This window comes from Pinus tabuliformis, chromosome 8, assembly GCF_031772625.1.
Source record: "Pinus tabuliformis cultivar Carrire ecotype Pingquan chromosome 8, CPIR1, whole genome shotgun sequence".
Lineage (NCBI taxonomy): Eukaryota > Viridiplantae > Streptophyta > Pinopsida > Pinales > Pinaceae > Pinus > Pinus tabuliformis.
The window spans coordinates 527,741,789-527,767,192 of record NC_142294.1 but is presented as its reverse complement, the minus strand read 5'-3'; the positions used below and the strand labels follow the sequence as shown (position 1 = coordinate 527,767,192).

The following is a 25,404-nucleotide window of genomic DNA, read 5'->3' as shown; positions in this document are numbered from 1 at the left end:
CATGATGATGAGATACTTTTATTATTATATGTGATGTTATTTTGTATTGGTTCTCCACATTTGAGTCCTTGAATGGACAATTATCAGGGATTAGCACGATTTGGTATCGCCTTTGATATATCATTTCTATTTGACATCATATATATCAGTGTTTTCTTCATATTTATGTGCCAATGTGTTTATTTCATGTTGTTATTGCTTTATATGTTTAAAAATCTGAAAAAAATGAATATATTATGCATTTTTTATGCTTGCTTTTGTTGTTTAAATTCTGAACATGAAGATGTTGCTTTAAAAATTAAAATAGTTTCTTGAGTGTTTGCTGGGCACTGTATAGTTATACTCATTTAATGCCATTTTTTTGTTTTTTTTGTGCCCTAGGTTTGAATTAGTTCACTACAAATGTCAAATATGCCAAAAGCCTTGGACCCATTTTGGGAGTATGGGGAGGCTGTTGGTGGGGCAAATCAGGCATATATATCATGCAACTTGTGTGGGACCAAGATGTCAGGAGGGATTACACGATTGAAATACCATCTGGCTAAACTCTCTGCATATGATGCAGATGTGATGCCTTGTATGGTTTCTAGTGCAAAGGTTATACAAAAAGCTCGTGAAGCAATTGCTGAACAAGACAGAAAGAAAGCTGCTAGGGAGAGGCCAATGGTCTCAGATAGATAGCTGCTAGTTTTATTTGTTTTGCAACTTTTGCTACATATAAGTTTATAACTCATGATGATGAAATACTTTTAAAGTTTTATATATGTGATGTTGTTTTGTTTGAGTCCTTGATTGGACAATTATCACTATCAGGGATCAGCAGGATATGTGATGTTATTTTGTTTGAGTCCTTGATTGGACAATTATCAGGGATCAGCAGGATTTGGTATCGCCTTTGAAGTTTGATGTATCATTTCTATTTGACATCATATATATCAATGCCTTCTTCATATTTATGTGCCAATGTGTTTAGTTCATGTTGTTATTGCTTTATATGTTTAGAAATCTGAAAAAAAATGAATATATTATGCATTTTTTATGCTTGCCGATATTTGCCGATATTTTGCCGATATTTTCGCCGATATTTCCGATAAGATATTTTCCGGACCCTCGCCGATATTTTCCCGATACCGATATTATCAACACTGGCATAGTGTCCCATCTTTTGACAATTCCAACACTTCACCTTGGAATAGTCCTTCTGTGTGTTCCCCTATTTACTTTTACCTTTGCCTTTGCCCCCACCACTGCTTGTGGAAGCCTGCTTCTTCCCTTTGCCTTTCTTGCCTCCTGCCACCAGTGCTACATCCTCATCCCAATGACATCCTGTTGTCCTAAAACTGAAAATTAGCACTGCTGTAGTAAAGATAAAACTGTTGTTTATGAAAAAATCAGCTTGCTGGAATTTTCTGAGTGAAAAATCAGCAGCTGTAATTTTTCATTTTGTTGTCCCAAACTATCCTTCATCACTCAAGCTCTGATACCATGTAGAAATTTCTCATTTCTCACCCCGGTTTTCAGTTTCTCCTTATTTCTCCCATATAGTTAAATGCCCTTTCCCATAACCATACATTTAACAAGCTGGAAAAAATAAATTTGCTAAAAACACAAATTCTGGAAATTTTACAGAATGCTGGAAATTGCAGAAATAAAAATCAGCAGTAATAAACAGCTATTAAAACACATTTAAACACTGAGATTTTTGGTCAATGTGACCCTGGAAAAACCCCCTACAACTCTTGGGGAAAACCAGTTTGAGAGCTCTTCTTTATTTCTGGAAAATGCCTTTTTATAGTAAGAGAAATATTCAGCAAAAATCAGCAAGCAAACTTTTACAACTTATCTCAGTCTTGCTGAAACTCAGCCTTGCTGAAACTCTGTCTTGTTGAAACTCCGCCCTGCTGAAACTCCGTTGTACAGATTTACTGAAACTCAGCCTTGCTGAAACTCCGCTGCTGAAACTCCGCTGCTGAAACTCCACTCTGCTGAAACTCCGCTCTGCTGAAACTCTGCTGCTGAAACTCCGCTGCTGAAACTCCGCTGCTCACTGTCCAGAAATCTCCCTTGCTCTCTTGCTCTCCTTCTCTCAATCTGCTCATGAAAGAATGAATGACCTTTTCCTCCTTTTCCTCCTTTAATCTAACCCCAAGTGACTTTTGGGTGATCCAAGTGACTTTTGGGTGATCCCTAAATCCAATGGCTGAAATAGATTGAGATCTAAGGCTGAGATTAAATGCTCATTTAAATCTCACTTTTTATTTTGTAATTCACCCCACTTTAATAAAGACCCACTTAGTCATTTATTTCCAAAGTCACTTTTCCTTTCTAATTTTTCATTGACTTTATAAAAGTCACTTTAAAATTAGACTTAGTAACTTTATCACTTAAAGTCACTTTTAAATTAGATTTAACTTTATAAAATTATAAAGTCACTTTAGGAGAAAAATTAAATTCTTTTGGACACTTTTCCCTAGGCCAAAGATCAAAGCTTAAGGGAACCACCTGTCCTCCGGTACCAAATTTCAACAGTTGATATCGAATGATAAGCAAACTAAACGAGGGCCACAAAGTAAGGTGAAACAAAGAGAATTTCTCGAGGTGAATGTGCAGATTAAGAAAACTATTTAACTGCAGTGTTTGGTCCAAAAAGTAAGAACTTGATCTTAAAAGTATGGCAAAGTATTTTGCAGATGTTCTTGTACCAAAAAAATTTCCTGTACAAGAGGGCTACAAATTGTTGTGTTGCGGTTATATGTTCTCAAAGATACCACGGGACTTTTGTTATATCGAAGTTGTTTATCTCAGTTGTGACTCTGAGTATCAATTTGGCAATAATGTTAAGCAACAAGGAATTTTCATGCCTAGGGTAATGACCTTGGTCCCTAGTATTAAAACCTTTTCTTTGGAGTTGATAGCAGATGCCTTTGGCACTCCCACATTGCTGTTATTACTTGATGTGCTTTCGAGCCCCATTGGTTGATCTTGGTCATTTGTGGACATTAATATACTTTCTTTCTTTTCTCTCTAGGAGGGGACTAAAAACTACGAGTTTGCTTTAATGTTTGGATTGGTCAGTTTGTTGAGGCAAATACAGTTGTAACTGAAGTTTTCTTCTCAGCTTCAAAATTGGTTCTAGGGTTCTATGATAGATTCATCCAGTACTGTCAGTTTGGTTTCAGACATAGTTTACACTTGGTTTGGTGATTGATGTAGTTAGCTTATCTTGTGGATTATGTTGAATGAACTAAATTTAGTAACATCTAAGTTAATTAATCAATGAGGGCATTTGGTATGTGGAAGGGTATACAAATTCAGCATCATCATTTCCAACCTGCACACGGTTTGTCTGGTTGGATTTCGGCCTTGATAAGGAAGAGAAGGTAGGGAATCTAAAAAATTTATACCAGTAGCTTTTTGCAACACAGTTGGAACGTTAGTTTTTCTTCTCATCCTCAAAATTGGTTATAGGTTTCAATGATGGTTTCATCCACCACGGTGTCAGTTTAGTTTCAAACATAATGTACACTTGGGTTTGGTGATTCATGTAGTTAGGTTAGCTTGTGGATTATGTTGAATGAACTAAATTTAATGACATGTTAGTTAATTAATCGATGGCATTTGGTATGTGCAAGAGTATGTCAAATAAGCAATGTCATTTCCAACCTTGACACGATGTCTGGTTGGATTTCATCCTTGATAAGGAAGTATATATATATATATATATATATATATATATATATATATATATATATATATATTAGTGTAAGGCTGAAAAGTCACTCATTTTTCACTTTCTTTCTGCCATTCGTCCTTGCGGAGAGAGGAGGTGTTTGCCATTTTTTACTCTTGAGAGTTGAGACTGAGTCAAGACTCAAGATTCAGGGCTTGATTCACTATTTTGATATGTGATGTAATATTAGACTTCATATACATATTATATATTGGCTTTCTTTTCATGTTTATGTGGAAATGCATTTATTTGATGTTGTGAATACTTTAGATGCTAAAAAAAAATTTAAAAATGAATACATTTGTATTTTTTTATTTTTCCGATTTTTTTATAAACCTCCCAACTTTAACAACTTTTTCAATTTCTGGACCCTTGCCAATTTAATCCCAACTTCAACTTTTTCCACATTGATATATATACACACACTTAGGCAATCTAGAACTTTCAAGATAAAGTACGTGTCTCTTTTATTCCAGCGCCTTTCTATAACGGTGTCTTCCTAAAATGTCAGGGACATATATTATATATCACCTCCAACAGTACCTCAGGTGATGAGATATGATAGCATACATATTGGATCAATGTTGGTACATGTGTTTTTCTATTAGTGGTCAACTATGTATTTTATGAAGTTAAATCCTTTACGTGTATTTTTCCTGTAGTGAGTCTATTAGAGGAGCCATTTGGGTGATGAACAGCAGCAAAGCAACCGATGAGGAAGGCTACCAAGCAGAGTTCTTTAAGCACGGTTTTCGTGCTTTGGTTAGCTATTTGGTTGATCTCTTCAACCATGTAGTCCGTGAAGGTTTTCCATCGACATGGGCACACCACATCATCCATCCGATCCACAAATCAAGTTCCAGCTCAAATCCCAATAACTATAGAATCATCATGGCGAGTCACACGTTCTCGAAGTTGTATGCTACCGTTCTACATAGGAAACTCTCCAGTGACCTTGAGCAGAGACAACTCAAAGCTAGGGGACAGGTAGGTTTTCGACCAAATCATCAGACCATTGACCACATCTTCACCCTCCGCGTTGTGATTGAGGAGGCATGACACCGCTCTTCGAAAGTCTACTGTTGTTTCGTAGATTTTCGGAAAGCTTTTGACTCTATTCCGAGGGAGGCCTTGTTCTAGAGACTCAGAGATATTGGCATCTTTGCAACCCTATTGACCACTATTATGCACCTATATGAGTCTGTTCTTGGTCATCTTCACGCAGCCCATGGGATGTTTGATTTCATTCGAAGCACTATTGGGGTTAAACAGGGTTGTCCACTGTCCCCTACCCTGTTTGGGATCTATATTGATGAGTTGGAAGCATTTCTACATGAGCATATCCAAGACATTGATGGCTGCCTTCTTCACCAGGTTCTGATATCTATTCTACTCTTTGCTGATGATGTGGTCCTCCTCTCCTCATCCCCAGAAGGATTACAGAGGCAGCTAGATGCCTTAGCTCTATTTTGTGACCATCGACAATTGACAGTCAACCTGAGTAAAACCAAGGTTATGATCTTCAATGGGGTGAAGAAAACCTCAGACCTTCACTTTCTATTCAGAGGGGAGGAGATTGAGATCACCAGCACGTATACTTACTTGGGGGTGCAATTCTCAGGTCCCCGCTTCAGTTTGCGACCAGCGCTTCAGCCTCGGATCAACAAAGGATATGGATCCTTAGCCCTTCTCGAGAGACAGTGCTTTCGACATCACTTCTAGGACATCTCATCCAAGATGAGTCTCATGGACACCTTGATTTGTCCCACTGTTCTATATGGCTTAGAGATTTGGGGACCGTCTTTACTTGAGTCAGACTGGGCTTCAACTAAGAGAGTCCAGATTCTTCTTCTCTGCCGCATCATTAGGTGCAAACTAATAGTGTCGTAGCACATCATCCTTGCAGAGTTTGGAGCTCAGCCCTTTCGGCTTGAGATAGTCTTTAGATTGGTTTCATTCTTGCATCGTATCCAAGGCTTGGCAGATCGATAAAGAGTAGGGACCGTGATCTATTAATGAGATCTAAGACAATAATAAGGTATTACAGACTTATGTGCATTGATGTGCCTATGTTATTCTATGCAATGGATCGATCAAATTGCGAAATACATAGACTTTGAAGCAGTTAAAGACTATAATAGACAAAACACATAAAACACAGCAGATTTAATAAGGAGTTCACCCAATACTCCTGGGCTACATCTCCTGGTCCAGCCTTCAGTGGTGGCCTCTCTATTAAGTCTTCAAGCAGAGTTTTTACAATAGTGAGCTCAATTTGAGCCTCACACACAACAGATTCAATTACAAGAGCTTCACTTGAATCCCTCAAGCTTCCTCTGAGTACACAGACTCCCTCACAACTCTCAATCTCTGTGCTAACTCTGTCTCACATTTGCTTGCAACACTGCCTCCTTCTCTGTGCTCTCTGTCTGTGGCTTTTTAAAATCCAACCGCACTGCCTGTTCGTTTCATATCCTCGGCTCTCAATCTCCTCGGCCTCTTGCCCGTTTCAAATCCCCTTTATAATGTTATGCAATCATTGCTTAACGCCAAAAGAGGAGGTGGCCACCATTTCTATAACGTAAGAATGCCTCGGGCCTTTAGAACCTTTGAAACTGTCACGCTATGTTTCCACAGTGAAAATGCATTTTAACAGAGAAAATCCGCCAAAAACTCAATATATCTGACTTCAAAGTCCTTTAAATATGATTCATTCCTATATTGGGTCCGCCCACAAGTCACTATCGCATATCGGAAGGGCTCATTCCTTTGTATTTTTTTAAAATATATTAAGCTGCGGAAATGCACTAAAACACTGTAAAATCCAGCATTCTGGACTTGAAATATGATTCAACATTGTTAATAAACCCTTTCATGTCGTGACATCGCTGCTATCATTGTTATCAGCCCCGCTCTATTGCATGGTTCTGATGCGATGTGGCGATGCGATATATCGCAATCGCTCATCGCAATAACCCTTTCGTTGTTTGTAAGCGCTTCTGCAATCCCCCGATAGCGATCCGGCGATGTAATATGGGCCGTCGATCTGCGCGCTTGATCGACAGTCCAGATTAACTCCGCCAATCGCCGTCACATGCCTTATGTGGATCCCGCCGATTCCACTGATCGCTATCGCAAGTCTCATGTGGATCCCGCCGATCTCTGCCGAAGGTCACCGCCGATTGCGATTGCCGATCCGATTTGGACCGTTGATCGGCCAGATCAGACAGCTACTGTGTATTATTGGTTCCGCCTCCGTTTACTCTGTTTTTTTCATTAATTTCACGGGTTTTGCCTCCCGATAGTGTATAAAAAGGCTGCCTTATGCGATTTTTCCTTGGTTTTTGGCATGATTTTCATAGTTTTGAAGACATAGAGAGTGTTTCTCGGATCCATTTGGATCACGCCTTCCCACTGAAAAGGCTTTTGGACCACCAAAAGTTGGGTTTCAAGCATTGTTTAAGTGAGGATACAGCTGCCTCACTTGCTCAATCTCTATCCATTTTGCACTGCTGGGTTTTGAGCATTTGAGTCCTATTCTTAGGTACTTGACATCCCCTCTGCACGTAGTCCTCACCTTCCTGTCCAGAACTGTATCTTCCTGCAGCTCATTGAGGTATTCAGGGAACAGATCATCAATGAAAGGCAATTGACTTTGCTCTTCAGAATCTTCAATTAAAGAAGGTTCAAACAGTCTTAAATTTTCTGCATTTATTGAATAGATGTGCATGTATGCTGGCAGATCAAGGTAGAAATCATTCTCACCAATTTTCTCAAGTACCTTAAAAGGCCCATACCTTATTGGCTTCAGCTTCTTTCCTTCACCTTGCATTCTGTCCTTGCTGATATACAGCCAGACTTGATCACCAACTTGGAAGCTGTGCTCCACCCGGTGTTTATCATGCCTTGCCTTGTATTTGGCTTGGCTCTTTTCCAGCTGTTCCTGCACTGCCTGGTGAATTTCTTGGATCTGTTCGATGAATCTGGTTGCTTTGTCCACATCACTGTGTCCAACAACTGCTATGTCTTTTTCAAAGACAAAATCCAAGGGAGACCTTGGTGTAAAACCAAAACATGTCTCAAAAGGAGATCTCTGTGTAGAAGAATGTTTAGCACGGTTGTAAGCATGTTGCACATAACATAAGTGTTCATCTGTTAAAATTGGCAACTAGGGCCAAACTCCATGTGGGTCATCTTATTTATGGCAGCTGATATTTTTCTTGGATCCCTCTCATCGAGAGGTGTAGGATTGATCTAAAGATCATCTGATTCCGATAAGTATTTATGAAGATATGAACTTATTTTGATTATGGACAAATTGTCAAGTTGGCTAGCAACTTATGTAGGCTTAGAAGCCCAACAGTCATGTCTATTCAACCTCTACGTTTTAGTATACATATCATTTGTCACACAGACACTCACTCTTGTGATCTCACTTCAGCCTGTTTTGGGTTTGATGAAGATGAGAGCTAGAGGGAGTGTCGTAGGGTATACGCTACCCTAGATAACATGCCCTAGATCTAAATGCAGTCATGGGAGAATAAGCTCTATGTTGCTCAGAAAGCCGGAAAAGCTAGAAAAGCCGGAATAGTCGGAAAAATCGGAAAATCCGGAACTGTCGGAAAAGCTGGAAAAGCCAAAATTGCCGAAAAAGTCGAAAATACCGAAAAAGCCGACACTGCCAAAAAAGTCGAAATTGCCAGAAAAGCCGGAACTGCCGGAAAAGCTAGAACTGCCGGAAAAGTCGGAACTGCCGGAAAAGCTGAAACTGCCGGAAATGCCGAAAAAGTTGGAAATGCCGTAAAAGCCGGAACTGCCAGAAAAGACGGAAAAGTCGGAAAAGTCGGAACTGCCAGAAACGCCGGAAATGCCAGAAAAGTCGGAACTGCCAGAAAAGTCTAAAAAGCCGAAAATGCCGGAAAAGCCGGAACTGTCTGAAAGGCCGGAACTGCCAGAAAAGCCGGAACTGCCGGGAATAGCTGGAACTGCCAGAACTGTCGGGAACTATCGAAACAGCCGGAGCATCTATCTCCGAAGGAAAGCAACATGCAAGGGACAGCTAACTAACATTGGGACAATTGTATGGTACTTAACAACAAATACACCAAGCATGCAGTGTTACAGCTAGCATGCAAGGGACAACTAGCATGCAACAACAAGCATGCTAAGGACAATAAGCATGCTAGGGACAACAAGCAAGCAAGGGACAACAAGCAAGCAAGGTGCAGCCAATACATAGGTCAGGATGGCAACATGGTGCAGCAATTGCACATAATGCAGTACAGTGATGGGTATAGTCATGATTAATGAAGCGTGATGAGATGCAGCATAGTGATGATGGGCGCAGCATGGTGCAGCGCGGTGAAGTGCAACATGATGACGAAATGCAGCACAACGATAGGTGAAGGAGTCACCTTGGAGAATTAGTTGAAGCAGCGTGTCTTCAACTGATCTCATGTATCACCTTCTTAGAGATGATCTATGCTCTTATCTAGATAAGTCGAAGTGTTGACTTTTGTTGTAAACATACTATCTCTCTCTCTTTGCTGAACTATTGAAGAATATATAAGAAGAATTGATCAAGGGTTTCCCCACATTGGGGTTTGTCCCTGGCTAGCGCCACATCTTGTGTCCTCTTGTCTTGGCTTGTCTTCTGCGATTTATATTTATGTTCTATTTGTAGTTTACTTTAATGTTGATGTGATTGCTAATCTGGAAAAGATATTGAGCTAACTGTGAAAATTGAAATAAATTGCTCTAGCATAGAACATACCTAAAATTAACATCATCCCAAAGCTTGGGATGCTTGTAGCAATAACCCCTGAGCAACCGGATGACTGTCCTGTTGACCACCTCTGTTTGGCCATCTGTCTGTGGATCAAAGGTTGTGCTTTTCTTCAGTCTGGTGTCCATTAATTCCCACAAACTTGACCAAACTTCCCAACAAATCGGGAGTCTCGATCAGATACTATGGAAGTGGGTAAGCCAAAATGCACCTAGACATGCTGAAAGAATAATTTCGTTGTTTGTTCAGCTGTAATCTGCTTATTACAAGGTATTAAAATACACATTTTGCTGAACTTGTCCACAATAACATACAAATAGTCATGACTTTTTCTAGATTTTGGCAGTCCTCCAACAAAGTCCATGGAAACACTTATCCAAGGATGGGAAGGGACTGGTAGTGGAGTGTACAAGCCTAGTTTTCTATTGCTGGGCTTACTTTTAGCACACATGGTACATCCTCTTACATATCTAGAAACTGTTTCATGCATTTTTTGCCAATAGCAGTATCTTTGCAGCTGTGCAATTGTTTTACTTACCCCAAAATGACCTGATATCAGGGAAGTATGTGCCTCCCTAATTATGTTAATTCTCTCTATTTGTGGAATGCATAGCTTTCCCAAATGATACAAGAGTCGGTCCTTAACATAGTAATCCAATTCTTCTACCTTTTTGCCATTACTTAAAGCTGCATATACATCTTTAAAGTCTATATCTTGAGCATATTGTTCAATGTAGCTTTCATGCATTATTGAGTTATGCTTAAGTATAGTAGATGCATTTATGATTGGTCTGGATAACATATCTGCAACTTTATTGTGTATGCCCTTTTTATATCTGATAACTAAATGAAACTGTTGTAGGAAACCCATCCACCTATAGTGTCTTGATTGTTGCAACTTAGTTTGTGAGTGCAAGTACTGAAGTGGCTGATGATCAGTATGTATTATTGTTTCTTTGCCCATTAAGTAATGTTTCCACTTTTTCACACTCTGGACTAATGCATACAATTCTTTATCATATGTAGGATAATTAACTACTGCAGAATAAAAAGTCTCAAAATGGTAGCATATGGGTTTACCATGTTGCATCAACACTGCTCCCATGGCATAATCACTGGCATCTGTTTCGATCTCAAATGGTTGTTGAAGATTTGGCAATGCTAGTACTGGTGTTGTACTAATTTTTTCTTTCAAGGTGTCGAAGGCTTTCTGTTGTTTGCCTCCCCACTGAAACACCTTGTTCAATCCTGTCAAAGCATGTAAAGGAGCTGCAATCAAGGAAAAGTTAGCAATAAACTTTCTCCAATATTGTGCTGCCCCTAAGAAGCTTCTAACTTCTGTAGCAGACTTGGGCTTAGGCCAGTTTACAATCACTGCAACCTTAGAGGGATTTATCTTCAGTTCACCACCCCCTACAATATGACCCAAATAATTCAAAGATGTTTTACCAAATTCACACTTTGATAATTTAACATAAAGATTTTCTTTTTTTCAAAACATCTAGAGTCTGCTTTACATGCTTCAAATGTTCTTCCCATGTTTTGTTGAATACAAGAATGTCATCTAGATATACAATTACAAAATCATCAATAAAAGGCCTGAGTACATCATTCATTACTCTCATGAAAGTGGTAGGAGCATTAGTTAAGCCAAAAGGCATAACTAGCCATTCATACAGCCCTTGCTTTGTTTTGAAAGCAGTCTTCCATGAATCTTGCTCTGCTACTCTGACCTGATGGTAACCACTACGTAGGTCCAACTTGGAAAAGTAAACAGCCTCTTTCAACTGATCCAATAGATCATCAATGCGAGGAAGGGGATAACGATTCTTGATCGTTATTTTATTCAGTGCTCGGTAATCAATGCACATCCTCCACGAACCATCTTTCTTTCTCACCAACACTATTGGAGATCCGCATGGTGATGTGCTTGGCCTTATGAACCCTTTCTCGAGCAGCTCCTGTACCTGCTTCTTGATTTCTGCATTCTCTAAAGCGGATAACCTGTACATTTCGATGTTAGGCAATGGAGCATCTTGCTGCAAACTAATATCATGTACAATTTCCCTTTTTGGTGGCAGACCTTTAGGTTCTTGAAATAAGACATCATATTCTGAAACAACTTTTTCTAAATCAGCTTGTTGTTTAGCATCACAGCCTTCAAATACATTGGTTTTATCAGGTTTCTTTTCCTTTACAACCATCAGTAAAAATTGCTTGCATGAATTTACAATTCTTTTCATCTGCCCTGAGTTTATGAGAGTATAATTATTCTTGAGTTTATGAGCTCTTACAATATATTCAATTCCATATTTAACGAGTTGATACTTATTTTCAGCTCTATAGAATATGGCTTTTCTATCATACAAGTAAGGACTTCCTAAAACAATTCCACATATATCCAAGGGAACAATATCTAACTCAACCTCATCCACAAACGCTGGCCCAAAAGAAAACCTAAGTTTACATTGTCTAGTCACTTGTAGTTTTGCTTTATCGCATACCCAACCTAATAGATATGGATTCTTGTGAGGTGTGGTTAGCAGTCCCAATTTCTTTACAATTGCTTCAGAAATTAAGTTTACTTGTGAGCCACTATCAAATAAAGTATCAATCTTTTGATGCTTGGAAATAACTCTAATACGAAAAAGCTCATGTCTTCTCTCATTTTCTTCACTATCAATAGTTTGGGCAGAATTACTAGTAGATGCTTCAGAATTTTTACCTTGTATACATGTGGCTGTGATGGTTGTTTCATCACCTGAGTCTGACCCCAAATCTCTCTGAACAGCAGCAACAGCCTTCTTCTTCTTGCCATCGAACTTCTTGGGTTTCAGCGCCAGATGCAAAGACCAGCAATGTTCATCATCATGTCCATCCTTCTTGCAGTGAGTGCATGAAGGTTTGGCCTTTTGTACAGCATTGGCCTTCCTCTCTTTCCATTTCTGCTTCCTCTTTTCCTTGTTCTTGCTTGCAGTGGGTTTTGATGATCCCCCAATCTTTGGGTTCACATTCTTGCCTCTAGCCTCTAGATGGGTAGCTTGAACAGATACCTCATCTATGCTAGTAGTGTTAAACATGAGAATGGTATGTCTCAAATAACTATGTAGACCACCTATATACTTCAACAAAGTTTCAGGTGAGTCTAAAGAAATGCCTAGAATCAAAGCTCTTTTTCTAAACTCTTGGGTGTAGCTTTGTACACTTTTCCCTTTTAATTGGCAAAGAGTTTGCCAACTCATTGGCAGGAAAGGGAGAAGCTGTAAGGGGGACACAGTTACAGGAGAAAGATATTGGATCGCCATTTTCGCACGCTGGAAGCACTCTTTTGAACCTGAGATGATATTACAACTTCAATTTCAAGTGATTTTGTTTTATTTGGGAAGAATGGCATTTTATGGTTATCCCGAGGCAGGTTACACATATCCAGATTTGTGTTCGGCTTTCGAGGATGCGGGCTCCGCATTTCATCCTATGAGGCGGGCTTACTTACGTGCTTGCTGGCTGTTACTAGCTTAATGGAATCTAGAATCTCATAGATAAGGAATGGAGGAAGGTAAGTAGATCACTTCTTCCCTTCGTACCAGCTACCCGACCTATGTGAAAGAAACTACCTAACCAGCGTGAATGTCTCAACCTCCCTGACCTGAAAGTCTATCTATAGTCCCCTCTCTCTCGCTAAATGTCTATCTATCTACTATCTGCCTTCCCTGACCTGTATGGCTCTAGGAATGTTTCAACCTCATCTGTTGGCAACTGGGAAGGGGTGTATGAGTTTGGGGAATGTTTCCTAAGTGGTCGCTCCGATACGGCCAGCATCATAAGAAGATTCAATTCTCAATCCGTTTAACTCAATCGATCTGCTCATATGTAAATGACATGGCTCAATGTCTTTCTTCTGGTGTTCACATGGTAACATAATAAACCTAATTCGTTAGATCGATGGGTTACCTCCTTCTCTCGGGTATCTCCTGTGATTCTTCTCCTCTCGTCGTCTGCCGGTAAGTCCTTTCGTCTCTCATCTGTTGGGAACATGGGGTCCATTTCTTATCTCATTTGGTGCCACCCTGGCTCAAAGGCAATGCTCGTATGGCAACAAACACCTTGGCTCGATTTCATTCATCTGGTGTTCAAATGGTAACATATGAAATATCGTTGGGTGGACGAATGTGTGTGATGGTATGTCTAGTGGTGACTCACAAATAACAGTGGTACTGATTCATCTTTGTACCGGTACCATCCATGTTGGGTGAACGGAGTAAGGTGTTTGAACAGGTAACCTGTGGCCTCTATCGTCGTCTGGTGGTAACGATGGGGGCACTTCTCTTTCGCGTATGGCGCGAACTCGGTCAATATCGATATGGCGTATGATCCCTTGAGGCAATGACCTTCTGACAATGCTAGCTTGCTGCATATAAGCTAGTGGATAGAATTGTTTTTTAATTGCAAAAACAAATTCACTCCAGACAGAAAGAATTTTACCGTGCTTCTTCAAGTCGGCTTGTGTCTTGCCTTCCCATCATACCAAGGCAGTTCCTCCAAGGCGTAGGCTGGCCAGCTGAATTTTACTCCTGTCTGAGTCAATATTTTGCACCCTGCAATACACATCAATCTGCCTAATCCAGTTATCTAACTTCTCTGCATTTAATTCTCCATCATATATTGGCAAATCAAATTTAACATCTAATTTAATCAAAGATGTTTTCTTCTTTTTATTTTCAGGGCTATCAGGAGGTGTGGGCAGAGGAACCTCTTTTCCTTTCCCTTTGCCTTCAGAATGGCCATCTATAAGAGATTCTTCTGTTCCTTTGTCTTTTTTGGAAGTGGAAGAATCTTCACTTCGACCTTTCTTAAATTCTCTATACATTTCTTCTACCATGGCTCTCATGGTCATGAAACTGTCCATGAATTGAGAGTCTGATTCCAAGGGAATTTCTTCTGACATTTTCCTCTTAGGATAGATTCTACCAATTTCTGGGTTAGTTTCAACCAATCCTCCTCCTAATTTAAGCTTTGATCTAGTTATCATTCACTAACAGTCCAGCACAAGCTTGTCTAACCTTAGCAACCTAAAGCTCTGATACCACTTGATCTGATAATGAGATCTAAGACAATAATAAGGTATTACAGACTTATGTGCATGGATGTGCCTATGTTATTTTATGCAATGGATCGATCAGATTGCGAAATACATAGACTTTGAAGCAGTTAAAGACTATAATAGACAAAACACATAAAAACACAACAGATTTAATAAGGAGTTCACCCAATACTCCTGGGCTACATCTCCTGGTCCAGCCTTCAGTGGTGGCCTCTCTATTAAGTCTTCAAGCAGAGTTTTTACAATAGTGAGCTCAATTTGAGCCTCACACACACAAATTCAATTACAAGAGCTTCACTTGAATCCCTCAAGCTTCCTCTGAGTACACAGACTCCCTCACAGCTCTCAATCTCTGTGCTAACTCTGTCTCGCATTTGCTTGCAACACTGCCTCCTTCTTTGTGCTCTCTGTCTGTGGCTTTTTAAAAGCCAACCGCGCTGCCTATTCGTTTCATATCCTCGGCTCTCAGTCTCCCCGACCTCTTGCCCGCTTCGAATCCCTTTTACAACGTTATGCAATCATTGCTTAACGCCAAAAGAGGAGGTGGCCACCATTTCTATAATGTAAGAATGCTTCAGGCCTCTAGAACCTTTGAAACTGCCGCACTTTGTTTCCACTGTGAAAATACATTTTAACAGAGAAATTCCGCCAAAAAATCAATATATCGGACTTCAAAGTCCTTTAAATATGATTCATTCCTATATCGGGTCCGCCCACAAGTCGCTATCGCATATCGGAAGGGCTCATTCCTTTGTATTTTTTAAAAATATGTTAAACTGCGGAAATGCACTAAAACACTGTAAAATCCCGCATTCCGGACTTGAAATATGGTTCAACATTGTTAATAAACCCTTTCGGGTCTGTGACATCGCTGCTATCATTGTTATCGGCCCCGCTCCATTGCATAGTTCCGATGCGATGCGGCGATGCGATATATCGCAATCGCTCATCGCAATAACCCTTTCGTCGTTTGTAAGCGCTTCTGCAATCCCCCGATAGCGATCTGGCAATGTAATATGGGTTGTCGATCTGCGCACTTGATCGACGGTCCAGATTAACTCCGCCAATCGTCGTCGCATGCCTTATGTGGATCTCGCCGATTCCGCTAATCGCTGTCACAAGTCTCATGTGGATCTCGCCGATTCTGCTAATCGTTGTCACAAGTCTCATGTGGATCCTGCCGATCTCTGCCGAAGGTCACCGCCGATTGCGATTGCCGATCCGATCTGGACCATTGATCGGCCAGATTGGATGGCTACTGTGTATTATTGGTTCCGCCTTCGTTTACTCTATTTTTTTCATTAATTTCACGGGTTTTGCCTCCCGATAGTGTATAAAAAGGCTGCCTTATGCGATTTTTCTTTGGTTTTTGGCATGATTTTCGTAGTTTTGAAGACATAGAGAGTGTTTCTCGGATCCATTTGGATCAGACCATTATCCTTGGCATATTGCTCTTCTGAGACGATTGCTCGTTCTACTCCCTCAGGCCGAGCCAGATGTTAGTTAACAGGAGTTTCAAACCTCTTAGAGTCAGTGGGAATTCAGTTGGATCGTCTCCCTCCTTTTCGATATTCCTTAGATGCTCATGGTCACCTTTTACCTACTAGACAGGAGCTAAACAATATCATCAGGGAGGACATCTACAGGCAGTTCGTCCAGGTTAGCTGGGTCAATCCTCCAGGAGGGTTGCACCCAAAGATGGCCTTCTAGGCTGAGCACTTCTTGGAGTTGAGAGACGGGCTAATTGTTCAACCCCAGTATACATTCCACCACTGGATGCATGCTCTTCGCATTACTCTAGGCCAGTTCAGAGTAGGTTCTCATAGACTTCGGGTAGAGACAAACCACCAGATGGATAAACTAGATAGACTCTACCAGGTATGTCATTTACAGGAAGTGGAGACCGAGGTGCACTTCATCCTTGGATGCCTTGTCTACTACGAGATCAGAGGAAGGTTTCATTGCTTGTTCAGAGATTCTCGGACCCTCGCCGACTTTTTCAGGTACCCCAATCAGAGATGTTTGGCCCTATATATGCAGGAGGCTCTTAGGTTCCGAGCGCATATTCTTCAGCCTCCCATCAGACCAGACCCCACACAGAGGATCACGACATTTTTCAAGGTACTACCTTTAGACAGGGGCACCAAGAGATTGACCGAAATCAGTACGTATCTAAACTCCAGATCAGTGAGGATTCGTGGGACCTCACCTTGCCACACGAGATCTCAGCAACAGTTTCGTCTCAGATCCATTCCTGAGAGACAGACTAGGTCCTCCAGCATTCAGCAGCGTGTAAACCCCCCAAGGATATGATTTAGTGGACAGTTTGCACTTGCCATTGTCTCTTCATCGGACCAACAGACTTTGTTGAGTTTCTTCAGTGTTATTCATTCAGCCTCAGATGTTAGGAGAGATGGGTCTGATCCTCAGACCTATTAGCTCCTGGATCTTCTCCGCTAGGGCCAGATGTTGATTTACTTCATGCATTGTATCTTTTATAGGAGACCGTTTGGTTCTCCCGCTTTGTATATACATCAGTGTACTCAACAGTCCCTTTGACCTACTTTATGGTGATTAGTTGGACATAAATATAATTATGTTATCTTATCTTATCTTATCTTATCTACCCTCATATTCAATTTGTCCAGAGTGATGCAGTCCTCTTTTAATTGTTTGTCTTCATACATAACGTGAATATAATAGATAGCAAGGTAAGACGATGCCAAGGTAGAGATCTTAATCATTATGCTATATAGTGATTGGCAAAATCGGAAACAAGCTACATAAACTCTGATTGCAGAATTCACGCACTTAACAAACCTGTTTTGTCATGCTGTGTGTCATGAAAGCCATGTTGTTCATTCCCCCCCTGTTTTGTCATGCTGTGTGTCATGAAACCTGTTTTGTTGTAAGCCATGTTGTTCATTCCCCCCTTGCATGTGGAACATTTTTATTAGTAACTACGTTTCTAACTTTTATTAAATCTTGCTTCTAAGTATTTGTTCCAATTCATCTTGCAGCTCATGATGGAGAAAAATCACTCTATGGAGATTCCTTCTGAACAAAGAATGGAAAGACAAGAGACGATTGCAAAAGAGCATGATAAAGAGCACAAGAATGCTCTTGAAAGGGCTCACACCTTGAATATACCCCATGCATTCCTGCCATCTTCTGACAACGAGGATGAACACAGTGAGCAAGAAGCTCTTTTGAAGGAACCCAAGAATTCATTATTGGGTACAGAAGTTGGGGAATCTTCGGCAAATAAGCTGACAATTGAGAAAAAAACTGATTGGGAAGAGCTCATTAATAAACTTTCTATGAAAAATGCATCTGGTAAAGTTGTTTTGAAGAAAGGGGTGAACACCGAATAATGTTTGATGATTCTTTTTCCAATTAATTCTTCTTTTGTTTAGTGGGTGGTTGATAAAAAAATTATTCTTCTATTTGGTATTTGAATATACACATTTATTATTCAATTGTTTCCAATTAACTGCAGTAAAAATATGTATTTGTTGTATTTTGTGTAGATAAATAAGATCCAATTTTGAATGATAAAGCGCACATTTCAATTGCTGAAGCAATCAAAGTATAAAAATCAAGGTGAACAATGGAATGGCATTAAGGATATAAGGACCAATAAAACTATTGAAACTATTGAAATTGAACAAGTGGAAACATTTAATATGCCCACATAGCCCAAACAGATAAAGATATGAAAATATAAAACAAAATTTGAATAGAATTAGAAATAAATAGTATTACAATCAAAACACACTTCAGTTATGTGTAGTAGTTAAGTCTGCAAGTCATTTTTCTTGTAATGAAATAAGCCTGCAAGTCGTGTTTCCTGTAATGAAATCATGCCAAATCAATTGTTCCATGGGGATATTCATTGAACTTCAATTCATTAACTGAGATATTTTATAAGTTTGGTTAAAATGTTATCATTGGATTGCAAGGTAATCAAATGTGACGTTGTGGATTGGATGCAGGGGCAATTGTGTTATGGATATTATTATTCGAGTATTCATTGAAATAAAGCTTTTCCTGTGCGTATATTTTCATATACAAGGAGAGACTTTTTTGTAAAGGATTACAAGGCAAACTAGTATACGGCCGGAAGCTTCGACATCTAATTTAACATTTATGTTATAAATGAAAGCTGAAAATTGAGATGTGCAGAAGAAACAATATCCCATATGTGCATATTGAGAACTGTCGCATTGCTCATCTACATGGACCTGCAAAGGCAGGCCATCTACTTTGATTGGGCTGGCTTTCTAAAACTTTTATATGGTGTGCATCATCCTTGACGTTCACTTTGTCATGTCTTTCCCATATGCTTCCTAACTATTTTTTTAATAACATCCCCTTCCTAATGTGGCTATATGCCTCAATGAATGAAGCTGTGTTGCTCTATGTCCATCTCTCCTTTTCCATATACTTAGCATTCCTTGCTCTCTTATCCCTTGTTCTGTTGTTTCCATCTTCCTGTCTCAACCTGTAGCCTATGTGAGCTGGTTCTGATTGGTGCCAATCCTTGCCGTCCTTTCGATGGGATGCTTGGTTTGCAGGATTTTTTTCATTTTGATTTCTTTATAGGTTAAGTTTTTCTATGCAATATTTATATTTTTTTATTGGTGTTTCATTTTATTTTCTTTCGTGTAGCAATTTTGTTAAATTTTAGGTATGTTCTATGCTTAGAGCAATATATTTCAATTTGCACAGTTAGCTCAATATCTTTTCCAGATTAGCAATCACATCAGCATTAAAGTAAATTGTAGATAGAACATAAACATAAATCGCAGAAGACAAGCCAGGACAAGAGGACACAAAATGTGGCACTAGCCAGGGACAAACCCCAATGTGGGGAAACCCTTGATCAATTATTCTTATATGTTCTTCAATAGTACAACAGAGAGAGAGAGATAGTACATTTATAACATAAGTCAACACTTTGACTTATCTAGGTAAGAGCATAGATCATCTCTAAAAAGATGATACATGAGATCAATGGAAGACATGCTGCGTCAACTGATTCTCCAAGGTGACTCCTTCACCTATCATCATGTTGCATCTCGTCATCATATTGCACCTCACTGTGTTGCACCATGCTACACCCATCATCACAATGCTGGACCTCATCACTGCTGGACCTAATGCTGCACTGTTGTCCCATGTGCCATGGTTGAACCATGTTGTCCATGCTCATTGTCCCTTTGTTTGCTTGTTCTCATGACTGTTGCACCTAATGTTGCACTGTTGTCCCATGTGCCATGGTTGAACCATGTTGTCCATGCTTGCTATCCCATTGTTTGCTTCTTGTACCTTGCATGCTTGTTGTACCTTGCATGCTTGTTGTCCCTTACATGCTTGTTGTTAGGGGATTCTCTGATTGCCACATTGTTGGACTAGTAAGGGCATTCTAACAATTGTTTGGACAGCCTTCACAACATCTGTCCCACGGCTATGATCACCCTTCTCCCGCATTCCTAAACCACACGTTGGCTTGTTATACCCCAGCAGTCACAACTAGCCCTTACACCCTCCTTGTTATCCTTAACGTAGACCTGTAGGTGTATATGGGACTGCAGCTTGCTACAGCAAGCCTATCCCTTGTAGCGGTAGCCCTTTCCAAGGGTTCTATCCCCACGAAACAGTTCCTCATGCCTTCGGCCCTCAAGAGTAGTCTGTGGCATCCAAGACAGCCTCTAGGCCTCCACCAAAGTGACCCAAAAACAGGCTACTACCGCAGTAATTAACTCGGCCTCCATTGAGGAACTTGGGCCTCCTCCACGCTGTCTAAGATCCTTCCTCTCTTGCTGTGGTTAGAGCTTTCATTCTTCCATAGACTGCGTTAAGGTTCTAGGGCATCCATCTAGGGTAGAGACCCTTTTCTAATCTGCGTTGAGGGCTTACATTGTTGCCCTTCTTGACTGTGTATACCTCTTAATAGGTTATGTTAGGGCTTCTCCAAAGGGCAGCGTTAGGGCTTCTCCATAGGGCAGCGTTAGCTCTTCTCCATAGGGCAGTGTTTAGGGCTTCTCCATAGGGCAGCGTTTAGTGCTACTTCCTCCTAGATTTCTCTCACACTAAAACCCAAGACAAGTGGAGAGAAATCAAGAGAGAAGTTGTGTGTAAAATGACTCTCAAGTCATCTCCTTTTATACTAAAACGTTGAGCACATGATGAGTTTATTTGGTTGTTGGCCGACCTTGACAAATTGTCTTATAACACAAATAAATTCATAACTCCATGAATACTTATCGGAATCGGATGATCTTTAGATCAATCCTACACCTCTCGATGAGAGGGATCCAAGAAAAATATCAGCTGCCATAAATAAGATGACCCACATGGAGTTTGGCCCTAGTTGCCAATTTTAACACTCCCTCTCAACTAGGGAGAACTCCATCTGCTGATCCATATGTCCAACTGTACTATCTCTGCCATCAGTGCCCTGCACTACTCTGCTGAACCATGAAGAAGAAGAATTGATCAAGAATGTCTCATACCATTCTCTACTGACCCGAAGTTAGTTTTATTGATCCCAGATCAATATCACAAGAGAGTGTCTCAAACCACTCATGTTGATCCCAGATCAATGGAGGTCATCCTAGCATAGGGAGTACAGTAGATACAACAATGCGTCCATCGATAGTACTACTATGGTCCCTAACCCCATTTCCCTGCTCATTGATCAGATGAGAGGTACTTCCCATGAGTCCCAGACTGCATGGGTAGGATGCCTCGACAGGAGAACCAATCATCCTGTCCCTAAGTCGCCTCAAGGTATCACAGGGGAAGGTTGAGCCATTCACCCTGTACACAACGCACCATTAGGGGAGGGTGAGTCGCCCTATGGTCGCGTGTTGCTCCAGTAGTACCCCAAGCCCCTTGGAGCTCCCAGAGCTCAATGCATGCAACATGCAGGACCCTCATAAGAGGGTCTCTCAACGACTCCAAGTCGTTCGGGAAAGTCACAAATTTGACCTTTCCCTGGGGCTTTGACAGAATTTCTGTGACCTGTACATCAGTCTCAATGCGATGCAGCCTCCTCGCTCATTGACGTACCATATCCCTAATAAGGTAGTATCTGATGTCTATCTGCTGGAGCAATCATAGAATGTAGGATTCCTCAACAATCGAATCCCCCCTGGGTTGACACAGAAGATCACGATGGTATCCATCATGTGTACAAACAGCGCACTGAAGAGCTTCCACAACCAGGCAGCTTCATACGAGATCATACTCGTAGCTATGCATTCGGTCTCGGCAGTGCTTATAGCAACCGACTTTTGCTTCCTATTCATACATGATATCGAAGCAGAAGCCAAAGTGAACCAGCACTCATAAGTGCTCTTGCGATCCTCCACACTACCTGTCTAGTCAGCATTTGAATAATCATGCAGCTTCACATTTCCGACAGTGTATCTCAATTCATGAGAGATTGTGCCCTGAAGATATCTCAGAAGATTCTTGGCACCAATCCAATGAGGCTCAACCATGTATGAGCTGATCATGCTAACTGCAAAACATATGTCTGGAAGGAAGTTCACCAAGTACATCAATGCGAATGAGTTTATGAAACTCAGAGGCATTTCCCAAATCTGCTCCGGCATCACTACCATATAACTTCTTGAAAGTTAAGATCCTCAAGGTAGTCACGGGCTTGCAGTGTACCGTTCCACATCCGAAATCCAACTCCGTCTTACTTTTATAAATGAGAGGGTCTGCACCTGTCAGAAATAGGTTGTCCTCATAAGGTGCCAGTATGAGAGGTTTATCATCCACAACCTTCAAGCAAACGTTTGGATCAACTTCATTCGTAGTGAATCTCAGCTTCATCAGATAGTTATCAATCCTCTCATACTATGCCTAGGGTGTTTTGCTTCAAGCCATAGAGGGATTTCTTCCACCTGTATACATGAGATTCTTGATCATGAATCTCAAACTCCTCAGGTTGTTTCAAACCTGTGGACTTGCTACATAAGGGGAATGGTCCCCTTGTAAGATTTTCATTCGGTACATCTCAGACATGTACCTTCATGCTCTTCTTGAATTTAGGCATCCCTGTCACCATCTGACTCACATTGGGTAGGGCCCCATAAGTAGACCTCCGGTGTTATAGATGAGATATGTCAATTGACATGATCCCCAATGGACCATCCTGCAACTTGATACAAATTGCCAACCCTAAACCCATGAGAAAAAGCATCTTTGAAAATTCTATTTTCAAACACGTACCTTTCCATCGATGAATGCCACCCTGAAACCTTTGACTTCCATTGCTGAAATGGACATTAGGTTCTACTTGCGATCAGGTACATAAAAGAGATTTTGTAAATGAATCGAGTTACCCTCATTCAATTGAGGGTAACATTTCCTACACCCTTCCGGGATAGGTGGCATCGACTCCAAGTATAATCCCATGATTGTTTCCATCTCTTACCAAATTCGAGAGAGCGCCCTTCTATCCAACGAAGTGTCTTGAAGCACTATAATCAATAAGCCAGATTCCCACAGAATTTGAAGGAAAGGGCCAATACAAGATAACGCTTCTTTATTTTATCATAAACAACATTTGATTCTTCATACCTGGGGTTCCTTGCTTTCTCTAAAGAGTCGACCATTTCCTTGATGACCTGCATTACTTGTCATTCCTCTGACTAGAATGATTGTTATCATCATCAAGTGATGCATTCCTGCCATTTGGACACTCCTTCGCATAATGGCCGAACTTATTGCAAACAAGGCATCTGTCTTTCTTTCCACCCTTAGATCCAGACTTCCCATTGAAGTGATCTTTAGGCCATCAAAAACTTCTGCTACGCCATTCTGATAATATTCTCTGCTTCGACTTCACCCTTGGTGAATTTGAAGAGGGATGAGAAATCCATTGATCCTTTTGTCCTTTTCCAACTGTCTTCGGTGATTGCTCTTTCACTCTTGCTTGGGCTTTGTCCTTACCCCACCTCTGATACCATGTTAAATTTTAGGTATGTTTTATGCTTAGAGCAATTTATTTCAATTTTCACAGTTAGCTCAATATCTTTTCCAGATTAGCAATCACATCAGCATTAAAGTAAATTGCAGATAGATGTTGAAGTTTTTAAGTCTACCAATTAGAAACCCTCCATGCACTTTATCTAATTTATTCCTACCTACTTGTTCTATTACTTAACAAGTTATTTACAATGTAAATACTGAAAATAAACACTAGTTCATGCTCAACATATTACATATCAACAACTGAAGGAAACAGAAACAATCACACCATATGACACCATTCTTTTTGGACCAATGTCCCTGGAAAAACCCAATGTGGGAAAATCGGTGCAGCTATTTGAGGGTTTTCTTATTAAGCAATATCAGAGTACAATCTGGGTGCCAAATCCAGCCTACCCAACAGAGAATTTCCTTGGCAATAATACCTCTCAATTTGAGACAAATTTCCCGGCTGAAACCCCGGATAATCCTTCCGGCAGCTCCTCAGCTCCAATCTGCCCCAGAAACCCCAGCGTCTGCCTCTTTGGAATGTGGCAGCCGCTCTCTGCCTAACATTGGCCCTGCATCACCCTGAATGGGTCTGCGTCATCCTTAGGAGGTCCTGTGTCAGTCTTCTGACCCTCTGCGTCAACAACGCTGGCCTCTCTGAAGCTCTACGCAACTCCCGGCTACCTCTGCGTGGCTCTGCGTCAGCGTTGGCTGCTACTGCGTCACTCTTCCCGGCTACTGCGATGCTCTCTCGGCACTATCTCTACCTCTCTGTCTCTCTGTACTCAATGCCCCTCAGTGGCAAATCTGATCACTAATTCTATCTCTCTTAGGAAACCCCGCTCTAGAGAATAGAATGAGTGATCACTCTGGTGTGCTCTCCAAGTGACCCTCAAGCCCCTCTTATACTTTTCTCATTGACATATCAACAGCCGAGATTAAGTCCCTAATCAACGGCTAAGGTTAGATCTGGCTTGATCCGTGTCTTTTGGACCATTCTAACACAGTTTCATATTAATCGACATTAATATTTTAATTTCCCTAAGTTTAGACTTAGGGACTCCATTAAAAATATTAATTATTTTAATATCTCCTGAATTGTTTAGAATCTTCCCAAACCTTTTCTAGGTATTGAAGATCTCATGTGCCCCAACCTCTCCACCAAATTTCGTGGCTAGAGCACATCCGATGTTACCCCAAATCAACAATAGAACATAAACATAAATCGCAGAAGACAAGCCAAGACAAGAGGACACAAGATGTGGCACTAGCCAAGGACAAACTCCAATGTGGGGAAACCCTTGATCAATTCTTCTTATATGTAGTTCAGCAGAGAGAGAGAGAGATAGTACATTTACAACAGAAGTCAACACTTTGACTTATCTAGGTAAGAGCATAGATCATCTCTAAGAAGATGATAAATGAGATCAGTTGAAGACATGCTGCTTCAACTGATTCTCCAAGGTGACTCGTTCACCTATCATCATGTTGCATCTCATCATCATGTTGCACCTCACCGTGCTGCACCATGTTGCACCCATCATCACAATGTTGGACCTCATGACTATTGCACCTAATGTTGCATTGCTGCCCCATGTGCCATGGTTGAACCATGTTGTCCATGTTTGTTGTCCCATTGTTTGCTTGATGTACCTTGCATGCTTGTTGTCCCTTACATGCTTGTTGTCCCTTGCATGCTTGTTGTTAGGGGATTCTCTGTTTGTCACATTGCTAGACTGGTAAGGGCATTATAACAACTGTTTGGACAGCCTTCACAACATTTGTCCC

General features: G+C 40.7%; 1 protein-coding gene across 3 annotated transcripts in view; it reads left to right on the top strand.

Moving 5' to 3' along the window:
- LOC149236479 (uncharacterized) overlaps positions 1-18,659 on the top strand; it is a 424,387-nt gene extending 405,728 nt beyond the window's left edge. Inside the window, exon 5 of one of the 3 annotated variants that reach the window (XM_089372402.1) lies at positions 18,612-18,659. In XM_089372402.1, coding sequence (XP_089228528.1) covers positions 18,612-18,653 — 42 coding nt within the window. In that variant the 3' untranslated portion in view covers positions 18,654-18,659. Of the gene's footprint in view, positions 1-381; positions 951-17,636; positions 18,137-18,611 lie in introns of those variants that run through there. The other 2 variants (XM_089372401.1, XM_089372403.1) reach the window with 2 other exon arrangements.
- Positions 18,660-25,404: the final 6,745 nt, after the last annotated feature.